Source organism: Poeciliopsis prolifica, unplaced genomic scaffold (genome assembly GCF_027474105.1).
Source record: "Poeciliopsis prolifica strain line A6 unplaced genomic scaffold, Auburn_PproV2 SCAFFOLD001, whole genome shotgun sequence".
Classification (NCBI taxonomy): Eukaryota; Metazoa; Chordata; class Actinopteri; order Cyprinodontiformes; family Poeciliidae; genus Poeciliopsis; species Poeciliopsis prolifica.
The window spans coordinates 13,163,955-13,185,747 of record NW_026562376.1 but is presented as its reverse complement, the minus strand read 5'-3'; the positions used below and the strand labels follow the sequence as shown (position 1 = coordinate 13,185,747).

Below are 21,793 nucleotides of genomic sequence, written 5' to 3'. Positions count from 1 at the left end.
GCAGCTGTTGAAGGAATTGGGTTCAGAAAGTGGATTTTTGACAATAGCTTGCAGGTAATGAACGTCCAAAAGTGGGTTTGAGTTACCATCTAACTGAACAATAAAATATTTCTATAAAGAAATAGCCTCAGATGTCCATGAGGTGGGCAGTGTATGTACTCCGCACAGGGCCCCTTTTGTATTGCCGTCATCTTTAGCATGTAGCTCTCAAAGACAGAAATAACTGAACGCAAACAAACATTTTGACACCCACTGTTTTTTTCATCAGACTCAAACATTTTGTACTTACTCTGGTGGCTTTGCAGAACAGAAACTAAACTGCTCAAGTGCATTTAGAACATCTTTGGGGGAAAAACATCAATCTTCAGTCTTTCTCAGAAACTCTTCAGCATTTTGAATCAAGTGGAAATCTGTCTGCCTTCTCATCTTTCTTCTTGAACAAAAAAGGAGCCCCGCAATAGAAATATTTGAAAATAAGTCGGCGGGGGGCGGGGGCTGGCGACATCTGGTTTGACAGATGTTCGCAGCAGCAGAGGGAAACAGGTGAGCAGGCCACATCTTTGACCTCTGGCCGGCCAGACAGCTGAAGGTCGGGGCTAAAGCTGCAGAGCCACTGTGGGAAATGACGAGGCGAAGCAAGGTGACACGGCGGCACAGTTCAGAGAGCGACAGAGATGATGGCCTCAGCCTTAGACCGAGATGACAGGATCCTCCTGAGCTGCTGTAAATGGCAGCCAGACGGAGCGCCTGCAGTCAGCCTGGGGGTAAAGAACACCGCAGAGCTCAGGCTGCTGTTAAGACTGCTTAAAAAAAAAATTTAAAAAATTATATTCCTCCTGAAGTCAAGTATCCCTGAATGAGGCTTCACTTTACTTATCAAGGTCAAACAAAATATGTGTTTCATATTTTTTAAGGACCAATATAAAAAATATTTTAGACTTAAACTGCAACAATCAGTTTAACACCAAACAGATTATATTCACCCCGTCTAACCTAATGGGTGCAGGTATTTAACTTGGCTGTTTTTTTTTGTTTTTTTTTAGTTCTGCCGTGTAAGCTCACTGCTTTTCCATTTATAGGTTACCTGACTTTAACACCTTGAAGCCAAACGACAGATTTTTCTTCTGTCGTCGCCTGAGGGAAACTCAGGCGAGCCCTTTTTTTTCCATTTCCAGGGTTAACATAGTTATACAAATACAGATTTTTTTTAACTAATTAAAAAGATTATTTCCTATCATAAAAAATTTGGGATTCTTAAGGACTTTGAGAGAAAAAAAAAAAGAAGCCCAGACAACATGACTATGATCTCAGCAGAAACTTTGCATTAACTATTAAAGAACCACTTTTGATTTGTTATGGAGCAGATGAAGAATAGTGGTTTAAAACATGAGAAAAAACAATGTTTTCCATACAGACTTTTACTGTGTTCAATACCCTTATGACATACTGACACATTGTGGTCTTGGTCAAGAAATCCCAATTTCTTTATAAAAAAAAAAAAAAAAGAACGAAACAGTGAAATATGCATGTTACATACAGAAGTGTGTTCAGGGTTTTATGGTCACATTGGGGCATATGAGCTGTGACTCATCAAGCAGAAAATTACACATTTGTATTAAGATTGGAATTTGATTTATTTCAATGCCTTAAGCATCAAAAATAAAAAGCATCCAGCTCAGACATAGAGACTTTTGGAAAGAGTGATTTCCCGTATAAACTCATGATATTTGTATAAACAAAGCCGCATCTGATCGTAATCACAGTCAAGGCCCCAACAGTCTGAAGGGTTGTTCCTTTTTTCTTGCTATATGACCCAAAATGAGGACAAAGAAGCTCCCTGTGCCACAAGAAGCAGGATTTTTTTGTTTTTGTTTGTCATTTTCCAAAGCTATATCCTTCAATTCTGGAATACAGAGATGCATACTTCATTTTATGCAAATTGATATTAATAAATGACACTCAAAGTATTGACTGGTCCCTGATAGAGTATACTCCCACCCCCCTCCAAAAAAAAAAAACAATCAACCTCAAGTATTCACATTAATATGCTCAGACATAAATACCAATATATCTGCTGTTTGGTATACATGAGGTATAGTCTTTTGCCTAATCTACTGCATATGGTTTGCTACAAGCGGGAGAATGATGGAGACAAGCAGGAACCTTGCACACTTTTCTCATCTGTGAAGAGGAAGAGGGAATCTGTGGACTATCTACAAGCACAAAGTGAGGAGCGGAGAGGAGGAGTCGTCCTCTGAGATTGATGAGAACAGTGGGCACTAACAACAAGGACCACACATTCTGTTTCCTGCAACAACAACAAAAAAATACATTAGACTGATTGGTGCAAAAGAAATGATATGTTGGTGTGATTGATTTTCTCCCAGATTTGGGGGGGGGAAAAAAACTGAAAAGAAATCATAAACCCAGACACCAAATAAAGCTCTGAAAATTGCACTCTGATGCGTCACCATTCCCGGCCCCTCCAGTCATTCGGGATATTTACATTCAGTAGTTGAGTCCACGAAAAGATAGAAAAAAAACAACAAAAAAATGTACAAAGCAGAAAAGAAAATGTTTTCATATCTGATTGCAGGCTCAGCTTTGACTGATGAGAAATACTCGCAGTCTTTCCCAGATATGGAACGACTTCAAATTCACCTCAAGTTCTGCTGCCTCTCCTCAGAGCTGCAGCAGCAGCTGCTGATGATGTCTGCCCCCTGCAGTTCAGTCAGCCGCACTGCAGCGGACCCTGTTTCTCCGAGTTCAGCTCAACAATGCAGGGAAACCGAGACCCTGGTTCTTGATGTCGCTAGTCCGATGTGCGTTTACGGCTCTTAGCGCAGCTTGAGCTTGAAGGCAGAGATCTCCATGGGGTCCAGACTGATGATGGAGTCGTTGGCCAAAGGCATGCTGGAATGCATCAGGGTCAGGGACATGGGCTGCAGCAGCTGCAGGTCCACATTCTTGAACAGATTCGACACACTAAGCTGCAGAGAGAACAAAAGCAGAACAATCGGGTCAGAATTTGGACAGAAGCTGTGTGTGGAAGAGGCGACATCCCCTTGTTGGTTAAATTAGCTCATGGTGGATAATTGATTATAGTATCTGCAGAAATATCTGGATCCAAACTGTCCCCCTCTCTGCTCATGTGTCTGAAGCAGAAACTAAATTGTTTGAAGTGATAAAACCCAAAGTGATGTGTCAGAGTAGCAGCAAGTTTACTCGCACTTCGGTAAAAGCTTTCACACATTTAGGTCGTAAAAATAGAAATATGTGGGTTGACAAATGCATCTGAACAGCCATTAAAAAGCTTGGAGGTCCACTGGAGCGCCAACAGTTTTTTTGGGGGGAAACAAAATAAATATTGATAAAAATGTCCCTATTAAAAGGACGGACAAACATGCAATAAATGTATATAGCCCAAAAAATTTACTATAATCTGAAATCTAGTCCCCATTTAAAATGAGAAATTATTCATAAATGGAACTTTTCTCAGAGGCTGTCATGTGGTCATTTTGATTTATCTGACCCATACTTTTTTTTTTTAGGTTGGAATAATTTCACACAAAACGACTGATAATATTTTTTTTAAAACAAGATCTAGAAGCTCAAGTTTGAATATATTGTACATTTTCTTAAATTCAAGTAGTATAAATTTATTGCCTCAAATAGATACACACACCCCTGCTGATATTTGGTTAAATATCCTGTCAGTAAGTTGAAAAGAAACAACTCCATTGTGCAGCAAGCAAGCAGCTTTTAGTGCAACTACTTTATACGTTAAATGAAAACGCATCATAAAAGCTGCACATTAAACAGCTTAGTTGACTAGACCTTCGAAATGTTTCCTTGGTGTGGGACAAAACCTACCAGATGAGTCAATTCAAACACTTTAGTTCAGGTTTAACAGGTTTTATTAAGACAGTTACCCGTCCCTGCGTCGTGCTGCAGTTAAAGCCGAGGTTTTGACCCTCAAATCCACAGTCCGTAGCCAGGCGGTGTAAGAGCAAGGCGGTGTAGGGAGATGGAGACTCGGGATCCTTCTGCTCACATGAACACAGAAAATGTATTTTTCAAAAACTGCGCAAAACATTTGAAGCCAAAAGATTCGACCGCCTCGTCCAACTGACCTGCGTCTGGATGCTGCGCAGGTTGAGCAGGTGGACGTCGCAGGGAATGGCAGATTTGAGCGGGGCGAACGTCTGAAGAGGAGGGATGCCGCGTCTCTTCGGCAGAACCGGCAGCGCCAGGACCTCGTGGTTGAGCAGGGCGCTGGTGGCGTGGCTGACCAGAGACGGGAAGCTGGTCGTTGCGCTGTCCATCATCTAGAGGACGCGGGGAGATTTAAATGACAGCGCGATCATTACGACGTTGATGACTCGCCTCTAGAGATTCGTCTGTGCCATTACATGAGGAACAAGATGTAATCACTGTCAGAGGAGGAGGAACGGTTCTAATTCTAGTCCTGACGCGCGCCGCACCCATCACATCGTCGTGATGTCAAATTTGGAACTAAAGAGGATTGAGGTCTGTTGGGATGTGATGTACTGCAACAACAGCAGCAGGATGACAGAATTGCAACCAAAGTCCTCCGTCCTCTGCTAATCTGAATACGTTTACATCACAAATCACCTCATCACTTTCTCTCACCCGCTCTGTCATAATGAAGTTTAACTACAGCTACGAGGCGGAAGGAGGCAAAGAGATTCAACTGGAGCTACGACTACGATCCACGTTTAAAAGCATCCTCGCTGTTGCCTTGGCAACGTTACCTCGCGAACTCCGCGGCTCGGGATTTGAGGGAAGAAATAGCGCAACAGAGATGAGAGTTTGGCAAGGAAGCCATCAGGCTGAGGGTAATGGAGTGGAAAAAAAGCAGAGAGGGAAAACAAAATTAGCAAGTGAAGAGGATGGCAAAAAAAAAAAAAAAAAGATGGAGAGGTAATGAGTAGTGGGGCTGGGACTAAAAGAACAGAGAAAGGTTTGTTCAGTAAAAGAATGAAGAGTAAATCTGCGGTGAATTAAACAACCTTGAAGAAAGTCATTCAACCCTGATATGGATGTTATTAACTAGAATTTTAACAGAATTTGTGTAGCAACAAAAAAATTTGTGATATTGACCTTGTTATCAATTGATCTTCTTTCCAGTAGCAAGCGAAAACGATTCGCTGTCTTCTTGTTGTCTTTGAGCCCCTGACCCAACCCTCGATTATCATCCTGCATCAGCCGCCGGTCCATAATCACTTCCAGCTGACCTGAGGAGAGGGCAAGCGGAGGCAACAGCTTTACAGCCAAGTCCCTATAATGAACTAAGAGGCTTCAGTCAATAAGAGCAAATTGTTTGAATGGTCCATTATTTACAAACCGCTCAGTTTACAATATCAGAGTACGAGTTGCTTTTCTCTTTGAGTAACTCTTGGGAGGGAGATGAGAAGAAAAGCTGAGAGATGTAGACAGACAAACACTGGCTGCTTTCGAGATTTCCATTTAAACTTGAAATGAGAAACAACAAATGGCTATAAATGAGATGCAGACCACTGTCCAGACTGGAGACGCCCAAAGCCTGAGCCGTGTGCAGCGTGAGGCGGTGATGACTGTCCTGGATGTACGCCTGGCTGGACATTGGATAAAAGTTGCCTTGCAAAGGAAGCTTTTGGTAGAATCGACGGGGCTGGATCTATAAAAAAAAATAATAATTAAATAAATAAATCGGAGCATGTTGTCCTCCTAAGCTTTGTCAAGTAAGTCACTATTTTATCTTGTTATTTCTAACCGCAGAATGCGACTGACCTGGTAACCGTTGAGGTCTGTGTAGAAGACGTCGCCATTTTGGATGTTGGTGACCAGCCGCATTGACAGCTCCTTATTGGTCTGATCCCGGATGTCCACTAATATAGTGATGTCTACAGACAAACCATCCACCCCTGCAAATAGCATCACAACGCAGAACTAAACTAGCTAGAATTTTAAAAAGTTCTAGCTCGCTGATATGTACCCACATAAAAACTTCTTAATTTATTAAAAAAAAAAAAAAAAACACTGCCAACAGTTAGCTGGCAGAAGACAATAAAACTGGTATTTTACTCCATATTCTGGCTCACTTTGCACCAGATGGTGTAAAATGAGCCAAAAAAAATTGAATAGAATAATCTGAGCTGTATCTATTAAGTCGATCCCTGTGTTTATTACCTGGCACGTTGTGTATGCGAACAGTCTGCTGAAAGTGCTGGTATTGTGCCACCACTTCAGAGAAAAGAGGCCCTTCGACAACGCGCACCGCAGGAGGTTCTTTCTGGTTGTAGGGCTGGAAACAAAGAGCAGTCAGACAAGATGTGCCAAAAATGAGACACGACAGGCAATCAAACTGTGCAGAGCTCTGCCTGTATGGTTTGTTTTTTTAAATTCAGTCTGCCTGCATTCCTGCCCTGAGCTACCCAGCAGGATCAAATGAGACGATATCCATGGGAGACTCCATCAAAGCCTTTGGAGAGGCAAGTTAACACGTGAGATACAACCACAAGGATACCTTTGGTTTTCCATCTGGCAGGAAGAGGTAAGCGCCACTTTTGTCTTTCGAAGGACGCGTGCCGTAGATCATGAACTGCATTTGAATCTTAACCTCTAGTGGATCATCCTTACGCTTGATACTCTGCAGATGAAAAATGACACAAACTGAGACAAAGCACAAAATGAAGAAAGCAGATGAAAGATTGATTCACAAGTAATTATATATATACATACATACATATACACTTTTGAAAAAATAAAAATACACAAACAGGTCAAACTTGTCTATAAGCTGGTGGTGTCGGTTTTTCACGCCTTGACCTTTTGCCTTTGAGCTTGTTTAAAATGTTTTATTAGAAATTATTTCACTTTTTATTCTCCCCCATTTATTAAAAAAAATAGCTAACAAAAAAATTAAATGGTCAAAACATTCTGTACATACATCTGTGTGTGACTTCAGGTGGGTGCACCTAAATCCTAAACAAGCATTTTATTTGCCAGCTGATGCTTTTTCCATGCAACTGAGCATTGAGGCCAACTAACAATAAGTAAACACACTTTTAAACTGTTCTAAGTCATCAAAATGCTTGCAAAAAAGGATTACAAATTCAGCAAACCTCCAGCAGGCCGGTGGTTCCAGAGAAACCCAGAGTCAGAGTCTGCGTGCTGATGTAAAAGGTCTGAGCGTCAGCCAGCTGAGAGCGGACAGGAAGAGGGTCCAGAGCCCGAGCAGAGACGCTGCGCCCCGACAGCCTGAGCAGAGTGTCTGAGCGAATCGTCATGGGTGAATCAGCCGAGTCGTAAAGATGAAAAACGGCCAGACCGAGAGGAGGAAGGCGGACCATGAATGTTGCCTGGACAGATTGAAGACAAGTTAAAGTTTTAATATCCGGCCATATTGGAGAAAGACAAACATTCCAGGCTTCAGTTGTCTTTATTAATCTGGATGTCAAGTATTAACCATGAGGTGCTAACTGTGGGGATTTTCACACCTGAGGTTCATTAAAAAGAGAAAAAAAAATCTTTCACATATATGAACCTGGCAATCGTACTATAGTCGTGGTTTATTATCTGCATGAAATATGTAAGTTGGCTTCTGATATGGCAGCTGGTAGGTAGGGACTTTTGTGCTGCTTTGGTTTTTTCAACTGATTCATGGTTGGATTTCTCTAATGCACGGTTTATGATCTGAAACCTTTATTCTGGTTGTAAAAATAAAAAATGTAGATTCAATGCATTATGACGTGCAAATAAATCAATCTAGGACGTGCTGAGTTTGGGCTTTACACTGAAGTAGAGGCTTTTTTTAAACTACTGGGGGGAAAAAAACATACTGGAAACTAAGCTGAAGCACAATTGAGAACCTTAAATAAACACAATGAAAATATTTTTTTTTTCTTTCATTTCTTTTCAGTCCTATCTTTACAAACATCTAGTTTGTTAAACTTTACCAGAACTTCTTCTGGAACTGTTTGTTGGTCAGATTAAACCAGGAGCCTGGAGCTAAACCAGGCAGGCTGAGCCAATCAAAAGATTCCTGTTTAAAAACCTGGAGGTTAATTTTTGAACAGTCAAATTCATTTAAAATATATACATATATACACACTGACAATCAGCATCATAACAACGCAAGATGGAACTCTCTTATCTTCCTCCAATTTATTTAACCAGACACTGTCAAAGTTTAAGTAGGTTAATATGTTGCATTTTGCTACACTCACAACTCAAAGTCAATCTTTATATATTTCAGCAGAGCTTGGCTCATTCAAAATATCAATTAACTAAGGTGGAGACCACAAGGCATCAGTTTTCAGGGATAAATTACATGTCCTGTTTAGTTAAATTGTCTCCATGCTCTAAGATCCTTCACAAAAACTGGGAGAAGATCAAACAGACAAGGTCAAAGAGCCATCGGTTCTCAAAGGTTGTGGTCAGAAAATGTGAAAATTTGTGAAAATGTGAAAATTTTAACTTTGTGTTCAATATTTTATTGTAAATATGGATTCATTCTGAAACTTTCACTCTAAAGATTTTTTTGTTCACTTTTCAGACCAGTCAACCAATTATTCATCTTACCTCGAATACCTCGGCACTCATTTGAGTAGCAGAGCTCCACTGAGCGCTCAGCTGTACAGGGAGAGTCTGTCCGTCTTCAGTAAGCACCCGCACCCTGACCGTGTTCACCAACACGGTGACGGCGCAGAGACGCTCCTGCTCAATGGGGTTGAACAGAACCAGGTATCTGGCAGAGAGAAATAAAAACATGATCAAACGTGGAGGACGGAAGGAACAAAAAAAAAAAAAAAAAAAAAAAAGATGCGAGGAATGAACATTTTACCTTGGTCCAGTTGGGTCCAGCTCAATTAAAGTGCGCTGAGGCAGAGAGTCCTGAGTCGCACGTCTGTCATCCTAAAGAAGTGAAATATAAGGCATTCAGAATACTAAGTGTATGCAGGGTTCTGATACGATATGTCAGTCCATGTTTCCTCTCACCGTCTCCAGGAAGGGCTCTGTCTGGTAAAAACGATAAAACTCTTTGTTCTTCATCACCAGGAAATGAGCAGCATTGATAATAACTCTCTTCAGGCCGATGAGTGCACGTAGCAATCTAGAGAGAGGGGAAGAAGATGGGGAACATAATGAAATAAACAACATGTTTTCATACTAACCAGGAGGAAAAAAAAAGCCTCTATCCCTTATGGTCTTACTTGGTACCGTAGTCAATGACAACATTCTCCTTAGCGGTGCCAGTGATCGCATCGTGATGCTGGAAGAGGCCGACTGACCGCCTTGCATCTACCAGCAGGGTGTAGTCAGTCACTGGGTAGCGACCCTCCATCCCAGCATGCCGAGCGTTTGCTACTGCCAGGCTGTAGAGAATCTCTGCCCCTCTAAAAAAAGCAACAGAGCAGTTGCAACAGAAAAAGATTAATTTTTGTTGAGCTTCAGTCACGTTGACATAAGTGGGTCGTGCTAAACACCACAGTTTAGTGGAATACGATGGAAGACATGTAGTCTAAACTAAAAGTAATAAATTAAAGTCCAGTTACACAGTTCATAAACTTTTTATAGCAATATTACACACATTTCCAGTTTTTTCAGGCTTTTTTTTAAGTCCAAATGCCAAAATTTTATGAACTAAGATTTTTACTCAGTAGTCAGAGAGAGGATGGATGAAAAGATTAAAGGGATGGATAATGGACAGATTGCCAGACGGATGGACATAAAAAAGGGAAGAATGTAAGGAATGTAGATGGATGAACAGATGGTGGACAAATGAGACAGAAAGAGATAATAGATAAATGGATGATAAACAGAAGTTCAGAAAGCAGGAAGGATGGATGATTGGTTAAACGGATGAACAGTTACAACCTTTATTTAGACAATAGGATAAGGGAATAAGGGACAAATAAATAAATAAATAAATAAATAAAAACACCCATCTGGAAAATACCTAATAAAACGCTTAATCACTTTTTCCCAACCTCATAAGAACCTTGTAATTATTGTTAATTCACATAACTGTTACAAAACATAAAATCTCCCTCACCTCAGATGTGACTCAATCACACGGTCCAAGCTTTTGTAAAAGGGTCTGGAAGTGTAATAGCCTGTCCAGTAGTGGTCCTCCCGGTCTGCGTAGGCAAAGAAATCCCCACTGAGGACAGGAAAGTCACCAGGTCTGGATCCCTGAGGCACGCCGTAGGCTTTGTACACAGCACTGAAGTAGTCTGTGAGAGTCCCAAACTGAGCCTGGAGGAGGGAGACAGCATGACAAGAATAAAATCCTATTCTGAGAATGCTAAACAAAAGAAGTCTTTCATTACTATAATGTGCGGGGTTTTCATCTGAAGCATCAAGTCTTGACAGCTTCTTTGTTCAGGCAGCAACTTAATGTACAGCTGTGTAATTTAGTCGTTCACTGAAATACATTTCATGCATCAAGGTGAAAAGAAAAAAAAAGCCCACCTTCGGTAAGATAATTTGAGACACCTGATGAAGTCTTCCCTCACCTGAATGTGCAGCTCAGGATGCGAGTTCATGTAGTCAAACAGCTTCTGGTAATTGATGTACTGCTGATCCCACTCCAGAGCCTTATCATAGCGAAAGTCATCTCCTAATGGAACCAGAAGCACCTTGCTGCGGTAGAGTTTAGACTTTTTACGGTATTGATCCAGAAGCAACTGTGCTCTGTCAATGAGAAAAGAGGAGCATGATGAGAGAGGAAAATAAAAATGGAGTTTTCATGTCCTGAAGAAGCACATCCTCTGAAAGCTGGATAACATGGCTCCAGAGCGATAAGCGCTCAGTGTTCACCTCCTGCAGTTTATTTCTTCTCCTTGGCTGTTGTCACTGGCACAAGTTCAAGTAGAGTTTATTAAGGGACCATTACAGAAAACATTACACTGACAAATCTGCTGTGGGTCTTGCTGGTGGTGAATACAAAAATCATGCAGAAAGTACAAAATGTATTCAAATAAGGAGAAGACACCCAAACCAATCCTGAACTGCAGCAAACAACTTTACCATCCGATGCTTATTTACAGCTCTCTAAAAAGCCTGCGTGGCAGTCACTGCACGGTCCTACACACCCCTCAGCAATTTATGACAGTGTTTACAAGATAAACAAAGCAAATCCTCACCTTTCTGCAACGTTGGCCTCCACCACGGATTTGGGCGGCACTTTCCAAGGACAGTTGATCCGACCTCCCGGTAATCTCTTGAAGTCAAACTGGCAACAGATCTTCGGATCAGGACCGCAGGTGTGAGGCACATCGTAGCTGTAGAAGGGCATCATGTGGCAAAAGATGTCTGTGCTGGAGCCGGTGTCTGATGGAGCAACACAGTAACAGAAGGCAAACCACAAATTTAAAATGCAGCACTTCATTTTACTCAGATTTTATGTGTTGCAATAAATTCATGACAAACTAAAGTGGAAGAAAAATGATGGAAAGTCTTAATAAAAAATGTTTTAGGAAGTGATCCACAGCTAAGGTAGAAAAAACTACTGACAAGATGACAACTGAAATTGTTAAAAAAAATATGAATCTTTTTCCTTCCTGTGTTTATGTACCACATGAAATCTCTCTGTAATACATTCAAGTTTGAGGCTGTAATGTGAGAAAATGCGGGAAACTTCAATGGGTATGAACAGTTTAGCGAAACACATTACTTTCACCATTAACAACATTCCAAAAAAAAAAAACAAAAAAACATGGCTGACACAGAAAGTAAGTTTTCCCTCCAGCATTGCTGCATACAAATTTATGAGCTCAGTGTTCGGAAGTGTTGTCTGGGGATTAACATTACATGGCTAAATGAACCCACATAAGTACTGGCAACAACACATTTACAACATTTACTACTGATGACATTTCCAGTAGGCACAAATAAATGAGAAAAAAAATCAGCTCTGTTTAGGTCTTTACAGGATACACTATACTAAAATGCCACTATAACAAGTGTTTTGGCTCATTCTTAACTATCAGCACTGAAATCTGAAGATGTTGTTGGCACTGGTCCACTCACCCCAGGCCTGTCTCCACATAAACTCCAGACTTTTGGTTGAAGAAAAGTGTTTTTTAATGGAATAGTGGATCCTTTGGATCAGCATGCTGGTCACGTTGGCCCTCTTCAGCAGATAGGGCATGGTGGCACTGTGACCGAAGGGGTCCACTGCCCACCCGCTTTGAGGAGTAATACCTATAGCAGCAAACAAATATTTTAGTTCCATGCTTTGGATAAGGAAGGAAATACATTTTTTTTTAAAGAAATCACATTCCACAGCCAGATGCTCTGAAAGTGGTGGAAATAATTTCATCACCCGCTGAGCAAGACGCTACATCAGCTGAAATGTAGGATGTCGGGGCCTAAATTTCACTATCAAGCACAGCGAGGGGTGATATATTTTATAGTCATGTGAAGGCATAACTACTAAAACTTCTAAGAGAGGACCATCTTAAAGATTTCAGCATCAATCTTGGAAATGTAAATGAAAGTGCTGAAATGCGTTACCCAGATTTCTCTCCAACCACTGATGCCCTTCAATGAGCTGATCTATCATAGCAAAGTAGTGAGCGTTGGCTTCATCCGTCATCACCCAGCCTCCTGTCACAATCTCTAGCTGCCCTCCAAGGATCAGTCTGTTAAAAAGAAAGGATTAGAGAGCGAGGTGAGAATAATCCAGCCCTAATGTGAGAGAGTCCCACTAACCATATGACACGCTATAAATAAAGCTGACATAATCTGCCAGCAGATACCACCCTCTGTGAAGGGAACTGTGCTGGGGGCTTCAAGTGTCTGCATCGACTAATTCTGAAGATAATTGGCAAAACTCGCAAAGCTGTGACTCACTTGCGCATGGCCTCCTGTTTGTAGACATCTGCAGTCTCCCACCACTTGGCGAAGAATGAAATCTCGGACCAGATGAACTTCCTCCGAGAATCCTCGGCCAGCTTCACTACCATGTTGTTTAAAATATGCTGCGTCTGGTCTGTGAAGTACTTGTCAAAAGTCTTGACCCAACCTAGCAACACAGGAGGACAAAGAGACATGCAGATGGCTCATCACAGACTGATCCATCTCTCTGAAACAACCCTTCTGCCATGATTATCAAGCCAATTGATACAAAAACCAAGCACAGGTGAACAAACAACTCAGGCGTAAAAGTGCTGCAGAGCACCAAAAATAAAGCTCATATTTTATTCAAAGGCAGCTGGTCCACTCGGAAAGCCTTCTCGCTTCGTAAGAAAAGCTATTTTTCTGCACTTTAAATGTCCAATTCAAGTGTTATGTATGAAATAACAAATATTCAGGAAACATATTTGTACCACAAACTCTTCACATAAGAGTTAAGAAAACTTGACATTTATAAATAAATATTGTTCCTACTATTAATCTACAACTTTCAGGTCTGCAGCCTGTCAACACATCAATAACTGTCAACTTAGCAAGCAGATGAGTAAACAAGTATAATGGAAATGTCAGTCTTAAATACAATCTCAGCCAATCATGGCTCTAACAAGCTACAGTTTATCACCCTAATTTCATTGTTTGGGGCCAAACCATCAGTCATGTCACCATTATGACTAGAATAATAATGACAAATGCATCAAATTCATTCATGAATCCAAAATTCTATTGGTCTATCCAGGTAAGGTCAAACATAATTGACTTGACTTTTAGCCCTACAAACTTGACCTGAGATTTAGTCTCTTAAAAGGTTGACCTAATGACAATTTTGGCTGTAGTACTAGCTCTAGAAAAACTGCAAATATAATTAATTCCTTCCCTACAGTTAAAAATAATTTTATGAAATATCAGAAAAAGGTGTCTGACGTTTTTTCAAGCTGTATGGAGCTTAGAGTAAATCAGAACTTCCCCTCTCCCACCTAATGCTGCACACTGCTGCTCAGCTTCCTGAAAGAAGGCTGAAGATTGGTCGGATTGAAAATATTTTCATTTACACGTAAATCAATAAAATTCAATATGAAAACAAAATGAGGCCCGACTCACAACCTTCAATAGAAATGACAAGCAATGAGTGGAATGTCTGTACAGTAACAGACTGTAAGGCTAGCCACCTGAGCAGACATCCCAACTATGTCTTGCTACACTTGTTTTACTCTACAAAGATCAATAATAGTTATATTTACATCTGTCTGTATCAAAGCGTTTTTCCTCGTCAGCCTTGCACTGTGAGAAGTAAACCATTCTACACCTCGTTGACAAGTTCTGCTTGCAAAAGCAGTCTCCAATAAATATTTGACATTCAAAAGCGCAACTTACCGGGATCATTGTGAGAATGAGGAACCACAAACACTTGCAGAGGTTCATTGTCCCACTCATCAGGTTCATAAGTGATGTCAAAGCCCTGCTTCCACACACCTCCATCAAGGTTGTCAAACTTGAGAAGGGAGTACACATCCAACATCTAAAGAAAAACATTTACCCATTATTGACAAAGGTCAAAATAACCTGAGTTTATTTGGGGATAGTAGAGAAAATTATAAGGAGGCACTGTCAATTATAAAAATTTGTCCCTATTTAAATGGAGCTTCTTGACAACAGCAGTGGCCCCTCAATGATTCGCCCATGTGCTTCAGTAAAACTTGCCTGACATGGCAAAACAGGGAAAAATCTCTGACTCAAACTTAAGGACAATGCAAAAAAAAAAGTGATTCCAAAATTTTGATTTTGGCGTCTTAAAGAGGGGAATATTTACCTGTACATCTGTTTGAGCACGGGTGCTAACAGCAAACTGGCAGTCCTGAGGCTTTACGGCTAGGAAAGTGGGGCGACCATCAAACGGTAGCACCCAGGACCCATTGGCACTTCTGAACGGCAGGTGGCCGCTGGGAGACACAGCTCCTGTGTCTGTGAGCTCCATCACAGAGTCCTTTATGTGGCTGATTATTTGGTGGTTTTCCTCCAGGAGCTGCTCCAGCTGCTCTATCCGATTCTGGAGGACTGAGATTTGGCTCTAAAGAGAAAATAATCATAAACCAGAAAGCTGTGCACTCCTAATCTAACAGTACCCATAGGCTGACAGTAGAAATTGAGTAAATGTAATTTATTATTGCAGCATGTTTATAGTTAATGACACTGTATAAAAATGATTTATAACCCATTTAAGCCTCATTTCTACAGGACACTTTAAATGAATCTGAATAATTAGACATCATTCCTAAAAGATGTTGAAACGTCTAAGTTAGGGTTGGCACACTAAACAATTTATGTAAAACAAAAAAATATATACTCATTAGGTTTTCAAAGTAAATATGCAGCCAGGCTACAGCAGGAATTCTTACCCGTGGAAAGTTTCCTCCGTTCTGTCGCCTTGTAGGGTCATGCTGGACTCGGTCCAACATCAAATAAAGAGAGAACACAGCCACACAGAATATGGCCCCTCCACACACCGTCACCTGTTTCCTCAGCTTCATCCTCCTCTGGAGTGGTCCTTTGTTTCCTCAAGACTCAGATATATTTAAAAAATGACCTCGACTAGGTCTAGTGTTTTCAACAGCAAAGGCAAAAGATCCAAGAGAACTGGAATTCCATGCAAAAAGTAATGATGGAAACTAAGCATCTACGCCAGCATAGACGCTGTGATGACTGCAACCTCCACTCACCACACCGGATATCACAGTGACAGGAGGCTCCTGCAGTAGAGGCTGTGGAGAAGCTTCTAAAGCAGTAACTGCTGGCAAAAAGTCTGTCAGCTCTGGCCAGAACCACAGTCACCGGTGGTCTCCTTCAAAGTGGCCCTTGTGCTCAACCATCCAAACCGATGAGATTGCAGGAAAAGGAGGAAAAGAAAAAAAGAAAAAAAACCAAGACACAGTAGGGGCACAAATAGTGAGACTAGTGTCCCTGTAGTATGACTGTTGTTGCTGTACACCTGCCCTCTTGGTCCATTCCCCACTCCCACCAAAAACTTTAATCCTCCTGCACAGCCAGAGTCAACGCCCTTTTGCTTCGTCTGCCATTACAGTTTGCACACAGAGCAGTAGTACTGGTAGTGCAAATGGAAAAGAGAAAAAAAAAAAGAAAGAACTTGGCTAAATGTCACAGCAGTTTTTTTCCCCCCCTTTATTAAACTCAAGCTTCACTCCAAAGCAGTTCCAAGAACTGAAATGATACAACTGCTATCCTTCTTTCTGTGGCATTGTGGATGAATATTGACTCTGGCAGCACGATCAGTGTCTGTCCTTGGATAACAAATGCAGAGGCAACGTCACATTTGAAGGTCCTCTTCAGCTGCAGGGAGAAAAAAAAAATGCAAAATCGTATAATACAAGTGCATTTTCATAAAATCTTATTTTTGAAAATTAAATTTGGTAAAAATGTATAAGTCACATCCAATATAAAAAAATAAATAAATTCTCTCAAGTTTGTGTTTTTGGCTATTTCTGTGGTTGCGGCCTTCAGCTTATAAAATCCACAGTTCAGTTTCTTTTACATTTTAATTTCACAACTATGAAGAAGCAAACACTTCATAAACATTAAAAAATAAGGGCAAACCACAAAAAGGCATTGCTAAAGAAGTTTGTGATTTACACAGTGCTGTAGCCAACCATACTGATGGCAAGTTGGGTGAAAGAAAAAGGTGTTTGAAAAAAAAAAAAAGAAAAAGTGTTTCAACCACAGGCTAATCACAGCTTCAACAGGATTATAAAACAACATTCTTTTAAGACTTTGGTCATTTACAAGCTCTGCATGGCTTGTGAACCAGAGGAACATAGACTAGGTTGTTTCAGGTCCAGCAAGAGCTTTTCACAGTCATTAATAATTTGGGGAAAACCATATTCATCAAGGTAAAAGAAATTAACGTTTTAAATACATATCACAATGTGTGTCATTAATCTAACAGAGTTTAGGGGTTTTTTTTCTAAATACTATTTCAAGATAACAAAAAGTTGTAAAACTAAAAATTCTGAGTGAAATATGAAAATAGATCTGCACAACATATTGCATCAAATTTCCATTCCATCAAGTATGACATTATTATAGCAGTACAATGCTTGGACGCAATGTTTAATAGGTTTGTAAATTAACAGTGCCAAGCATTAAAAGTCTGCTTGCCAGAAATATATTTGGTCACTTGGGTGAACGTTCACTGCCTTTATATTTATAGATATTGGTGACCAAGATTATTAAGCTCTGGAAGAATAGCGGCAGCATCTTGACAATGAACAAGCAAGCAAGAAGTGAGAAAAATATAGGTTAAACAATTTCTACTGCCACACAATACTCAACAAAATTGCAATGTCCTGTTTTCCTAATTTCATGCCCCATTTATCAGGGAAACCAGAGCATGTTCTATTGCTTCTATTAGGTTTTTAATATTTTCTCCTGGTGTAAAGCCATGATCATAATCTTCCAACGTCATAGGCTGGAAACATATTCGTATTACCACAGGGAACTGAGATAATAACTTGGCACAGCCATTAGTTAAGGCTGGCTGCAAAAATGACCGTTCGTTCCACAGGATATTTTCTTAGACCATCTGGACCAAAAAGAACCGGTTTGATGAATGTGTGTAAACAAAGGCAACAGAGAACTACAGCCTGTTTTCAAGCAGCAAAATAAAAATGTCGACCTAATACTAAGAGGAGTTTAACCGTTATCAAAGAATAACATATATTGTTTAGCTAGCATCTCTTCGTCTGAATGGTATTCTTCGGACTACTGACCGAGTTGTGACACCTCTGTAAATGTTTTACTGGAATTAATTTTACTCTGCTATCAAGCTCAGTTGCTTCAAACTTGAGCCAACTACAGTAATCGTGCACATTTGGACAATATCCGTGCCAAATCATTTCTCCAGAAGGCGTAGGTGAAAGGAACAGCCTCTGTCAAACTTAAAGTCACTTCCAGAAACGATAGATGTGACAGCCAAACAAGCTAGCGCTAGCTCCCTGTACATATCACTGTAGCGTTTACACTGGCTAATAAATTCAATTCATGAGTCCAACACGGGTAGTTTAAAGTTTCAAAACGACATTTACATTTTGATAAACAATTGCGTCTATTTTCTCCCCAACAGACGCCTCGAAAGTAACAAACGACATCAAGTACAAATTTGCTAACATTTAGACAAACCGAAGCTGATGGTATTTTTCTGGCTAACAACTCACTTTCCATGTAAACCTCCTCAACCAACATTTCCGTATGATCGTGGTTCATTGCAGATAAAAATAATAATAAGAAACCCACGCTTAGCCGTTAACGACACACAGCGGTCCTCCAGCAGAGTGAAGAAGCCCAGCCGCGAAGGAGTTCCTGCTTTCCGCTGCAGGAAGACGGATTAATCAAGTAGCATTTTGAGCTTAGCAGTTAGCACCGCTGAGCTGCTACAAAGGCTTCTGGGAAGAAATGAGCTGCGTCGCTGATTGACCAATAGCCTCAGCCGATTGCTGTGCTCGTCAGTCCTAATGTTGGAATTTATGATTTCAGAGTCTGCAGTACATTCAGAATAATCGAATGGAGTTATTTAAATTAATGTTTTACTGCATTGTAGGATCGACAGTCGAATATGCTCACAAGAAGCACAGTACAAATGTCAAATTACTTATTATTCTAGCTAATGGAAGAGGACCACCAAATAATAAATAAATAAATAAAAATAATAATAATCATCATAATACTAAAATCAGAATTTTGTAACATCTTCCTGTTATTAGTTAAGTTCTTTTTTCATTGAGTTTATTAGTTTAATTTTCTTGTTTAGTTAAAAAAAAGTGATTATTTGGGTTTACTTAAGGATTAAACTTTGAAAATATAACTTGTAACCTTTTGAGATCCACTTCAATATTTTTTTTATTAACACCCAAATTGCAGTTTGTAACTCCAGTATGAATAGCCACTGGTAGATGTTAAAGATATGCAGCAGAAAAATTTGTAACAGTGTACAAATATCAGCAAGTCGGTTCAAGTAGGTATACAGACTGTTTACAGCTTTGTTTGTCCTTTGCTAGATTAGTTGGCTAAAAGAGAAGATGACTCTTTTTCCATACACTAGCGCACCACTTAAACAACTAACCTACATTGTCTATGATAAAATATGCGGTGCTTGTTTTTGATGTAGTTGTGTTGAACCCTGGGTAATTAGTGGAACATAAAATAAACCAAATTATGTGTATATAAAATTATCATGCAAACATACTGTGACATAAAGATGACACTGAGAGCATTCTAATCAATCTGATATGAGATGACCTTAACTTCAATAATTAATCAGAAGATTGAATGGGAAACGAGAGCAAATTGTGGTGTCTTGGTTTTAGTCCAGTCACAAGGGACTGATTATTTTTAATATGATGTGCAAAAACATTCAAAGGGCGGTGATGAAGCTGTATCACAGTTTTATTATGTTTGGCCCCAGAAAACACACCAGTGATGACATCATAATCTCTTGCAAAACACTGTGGTGATAAGAAATGTTTACCCAGCTGCTTTAGATTAAGTTTAAAAAAGTTATAAAAATCATCTTCTTGAATCCCTGGTGGCGTCGCTAAGGAGCAGAGAGCTCCTGCAGATCTGCTATGTTCAACTTCTGACAGTTCAGCTGAGGAAACATCAACTGACTATCTCGGCTGCCCAGTTAACAAAGGTGCCACGGTAATGTTAGAATCTAAACAGGTGTAACTGAGCGTAACGCCTGCAGGGAACTACCTGGTCTCCAAGACAACAGAGGACAAACAAAATAGTGTCTGACTGAGGGGTACTGGGGGACTATGAGAAATACCAAACAGGACCCTTCCTGGTCGCCTTGCAAAGCTCAAACTACTAAATGCTATATAAAACACTATTATATCACCTAATAGTGCTATGAAGGTAAATAAAATCTGATTATATGTTTAATGCATTCTGTGATGCATTTATGTCCCTACAGGAGCAGAGAGACTATTATTTTTCAGCAATAACCACACTGTTATCCTGGGAAGCTTTTTTTTCCATCAAAGGGGTTAACATACAGTTACTGTCATGAGTGTGATAAATAAATTTTTGATGATGATGGCTTACAACTAATGAAAACCAAAGAATAGATTAGAACATAACATAAGACCCATAAAAAATGTTTTTCCAGAAATATCTATACAAAAGTATGTCCATATTATAAGTATATGCACTCAGTAGTTAGTAATTCCTTTGCATTAAGTTCTACATCAGTGTAGGGATCAGCCTGTTTAACTGCTGAATTTCTAAGAAAACCCAGGTTCCTGTAACAGAGGCCTTCAGGAACCTGGCCTAACCAGTATTGTTAGGTCTGTGTCTCTTATTTTCCTCTTGACAACACCCAACACGCAACAAAGCTGTAAGTATGGTAATTGTGGCATTATGGGCAGTTGCCAAGTCCTGCTGGATAACAAAATTAGCATCTCCATCGCTTGTCACCAAATCTGTCTATCCATCTGTGCATCTGTGCATATATATATAAAAAAAAAAAAAATTCCCTTCTCACCCACCGCGGGTGGTTCTTATCCTCTGAGCTCGGATAAGAACTCAGAGGCCTGGGAGCTTGAGGGTCCTGCAGTATCTTGGCTGTGCCAAGGACTGCACATTTCTGGACTGAGATGTCTGATGTTGTTCCTGGGATCTGTTGTAGCCACTGCTCCAGTTTGGGGGTTACTGCCCCGAGGGCCCCGATGACCACAGGTACCACTGTGGTCTTCACCTTCCAGGCCCTCTCCAGTTCTTCCCTGAGGCCCTGGTATTTCTCCAGTTTCTCGTGCTCCTTTTTCCTGATGTTGCAATCACTTGGTATTGCTACATCTACCACAACGGCTTTCCTCTGATGTTTATCCACTACGACAATGTCTGGTTGGTTCGCCATTACCATTTTGTCTGTCTGGATCTGGAAGTCCCACAGGATCTTAGCTCTGGCGTTCTCCACCACCTTTGGGGGTGTTTCCCACTTTGATCTCGGGGTTTCCAGTCCATATTCTGCACAGATGTTTCTGTACACTATGCCTGCCACTTGGTTATGTCGCTCCATGTACGCTTTCCCTGCCAGTATCTTGCACCCTGCTGTGATGTGCTGGACTGTCTCAGGGGCCTCCTTGCACAACCTACACCTTGGGTCTTGTCTGGTGTGGTAGAGCTGGGCCCCTATTGCTCTGGTGTATATATATATATATATATATATATATATATATATATATATATATATATATATAATGGGACATTATTTACCTTCTGGGCACCAAATAGATGAGCCAGAAGGTATATAAATCCCCAAGATCATCCCAAGTCACTTGTGATCCAACACAGTCAATAACATGGCTCTCTACATCATAACTGACTGAAAAAACTCAACACTGGATCAAGGATCTCACACTACAATGCCTCTTTGCTGTCCTCCAAGATCCTAAACCCTTGAGGTCCAAAATAAATGCAAAGTATCCTTTATCTGCAAAGCTGGGCATATCTGTGTGTCGTGACTCTTGAAGTACTGACTCCAAAAACAAGCCAGGTACAAAAATGCTTCAACCTTCAACTCATTTCAAGCCTGTGGTTTTCATGTTACTTGTGCAATTTCTTTCTGCTGCAGTTTTTCCTTCCAATCAACTTTCCAATTACACTTTGGGAACAGCCAGCTTTTCCAGCAATGGCCTACTGTGCCTTACCTTCCTTGTGAAGAGTGCCAATGTACTGTCTGCTGGACAACTGTCAAATCAGAAGTGTGTAATGAATCGATAAAATACATTAGTGTGTTTTTATTTTATTTTAATTTCCAAAACTGACAATTTATTTTATTCTAATTTGATAATTATATACT

The 21,793-nt window shown here is 40.3% G+C and overlaps 1 protein-coding gene across 2 annotated transcripts; it reads right to left on the bottom strand.

Moving 5' to 3' along the window:
• Nucleotides 1-1,402: 1,402 nt before the first annotated feature.
• Nucleotides 1,403-18,386, bottom strand: man2a2 (mannosidase, alpha, class 2A, member 2). 2 transcript variants are annotated; one of them, XM_055033253.1, is made up of 23 exons: nucleotides 18,150-18,386; nucleotides 15,321-16,269; nucleotides 14,735-14,992; nucleotides 14,299-14,443; nucleotides 12,865-13,036; nucleotides 12,526-12,653; nucleotides 12,040-12,213; nucleotides 11,154-11,340; nucleotides 10,524-10,701; nucleotides 10,061-10,263; nucleotides 9,219-9,401; nucleotides 9,004-9,118; nucleotides 8,849-8,919; nucleotides 8,587-8,752; nucleotides 7,128-7,364; nucleotides 6,530-6,652; nucleotides 6,193-6,307; nucleotides 5,794-5,927; nucleotides 5,539-5,680; nucleotides 5,125-5,258; nucleotides 4,134-4,328; nucleotides 3,933-4,046; nucleotides 1,403-2,990 (listed from the first exon to the last, which is right to left on the bottom strand). In XM_055033253.1, exons 2-23 carry the CDS (start codon nucleotides 15,450-15,452, stop codon nucleotides 2,838-2,840), a joined length of 3,459 nt encoding a protein of 1,152 aa, XP_054889228.1. In that variant the 5' UTR covers nucleotides 15,453-16,269; nucleotides 18,150-18,386; the 3' UTR covers nucleotides 1,403-2,837. The 2 variants fall into 2 exon arrangements, with proteins under 2 accessions (XP_054889228.1, XP_054889220.1); XM_055033245.1 differs by having other exon boundaries at nucleotides 18,229-18,386.
• Nucleotides 18,387-21,793: the final 3,407 nt, after the last annotated feature.

Excerpts from the sequence above, each read along its gene's own strand:
- man2a2 (XM_055033253.1), bottom strand. The coding sequence starts at position 15,452 with ATGAAGCTGAGGAAACAGGTGACGGTGTGTGGAGGGGCCATATTCTGT. Across the intron at positions 11,341-12,039 it reads TATGTGGAGACAGGCCTGGG|ACACCGGCTCCAGCACAGAC; the intron begins GTGAGTGGACCA and ends TTGCTCCATCAG. Across the intron at positions 5,681-5,793 it reads CAGACCTCAACGGTTACCAG|ATCCAGCCCCGTCGATTCTA; the intron begins GTCAGTCGCATT and ends TTTTTTTTATAG.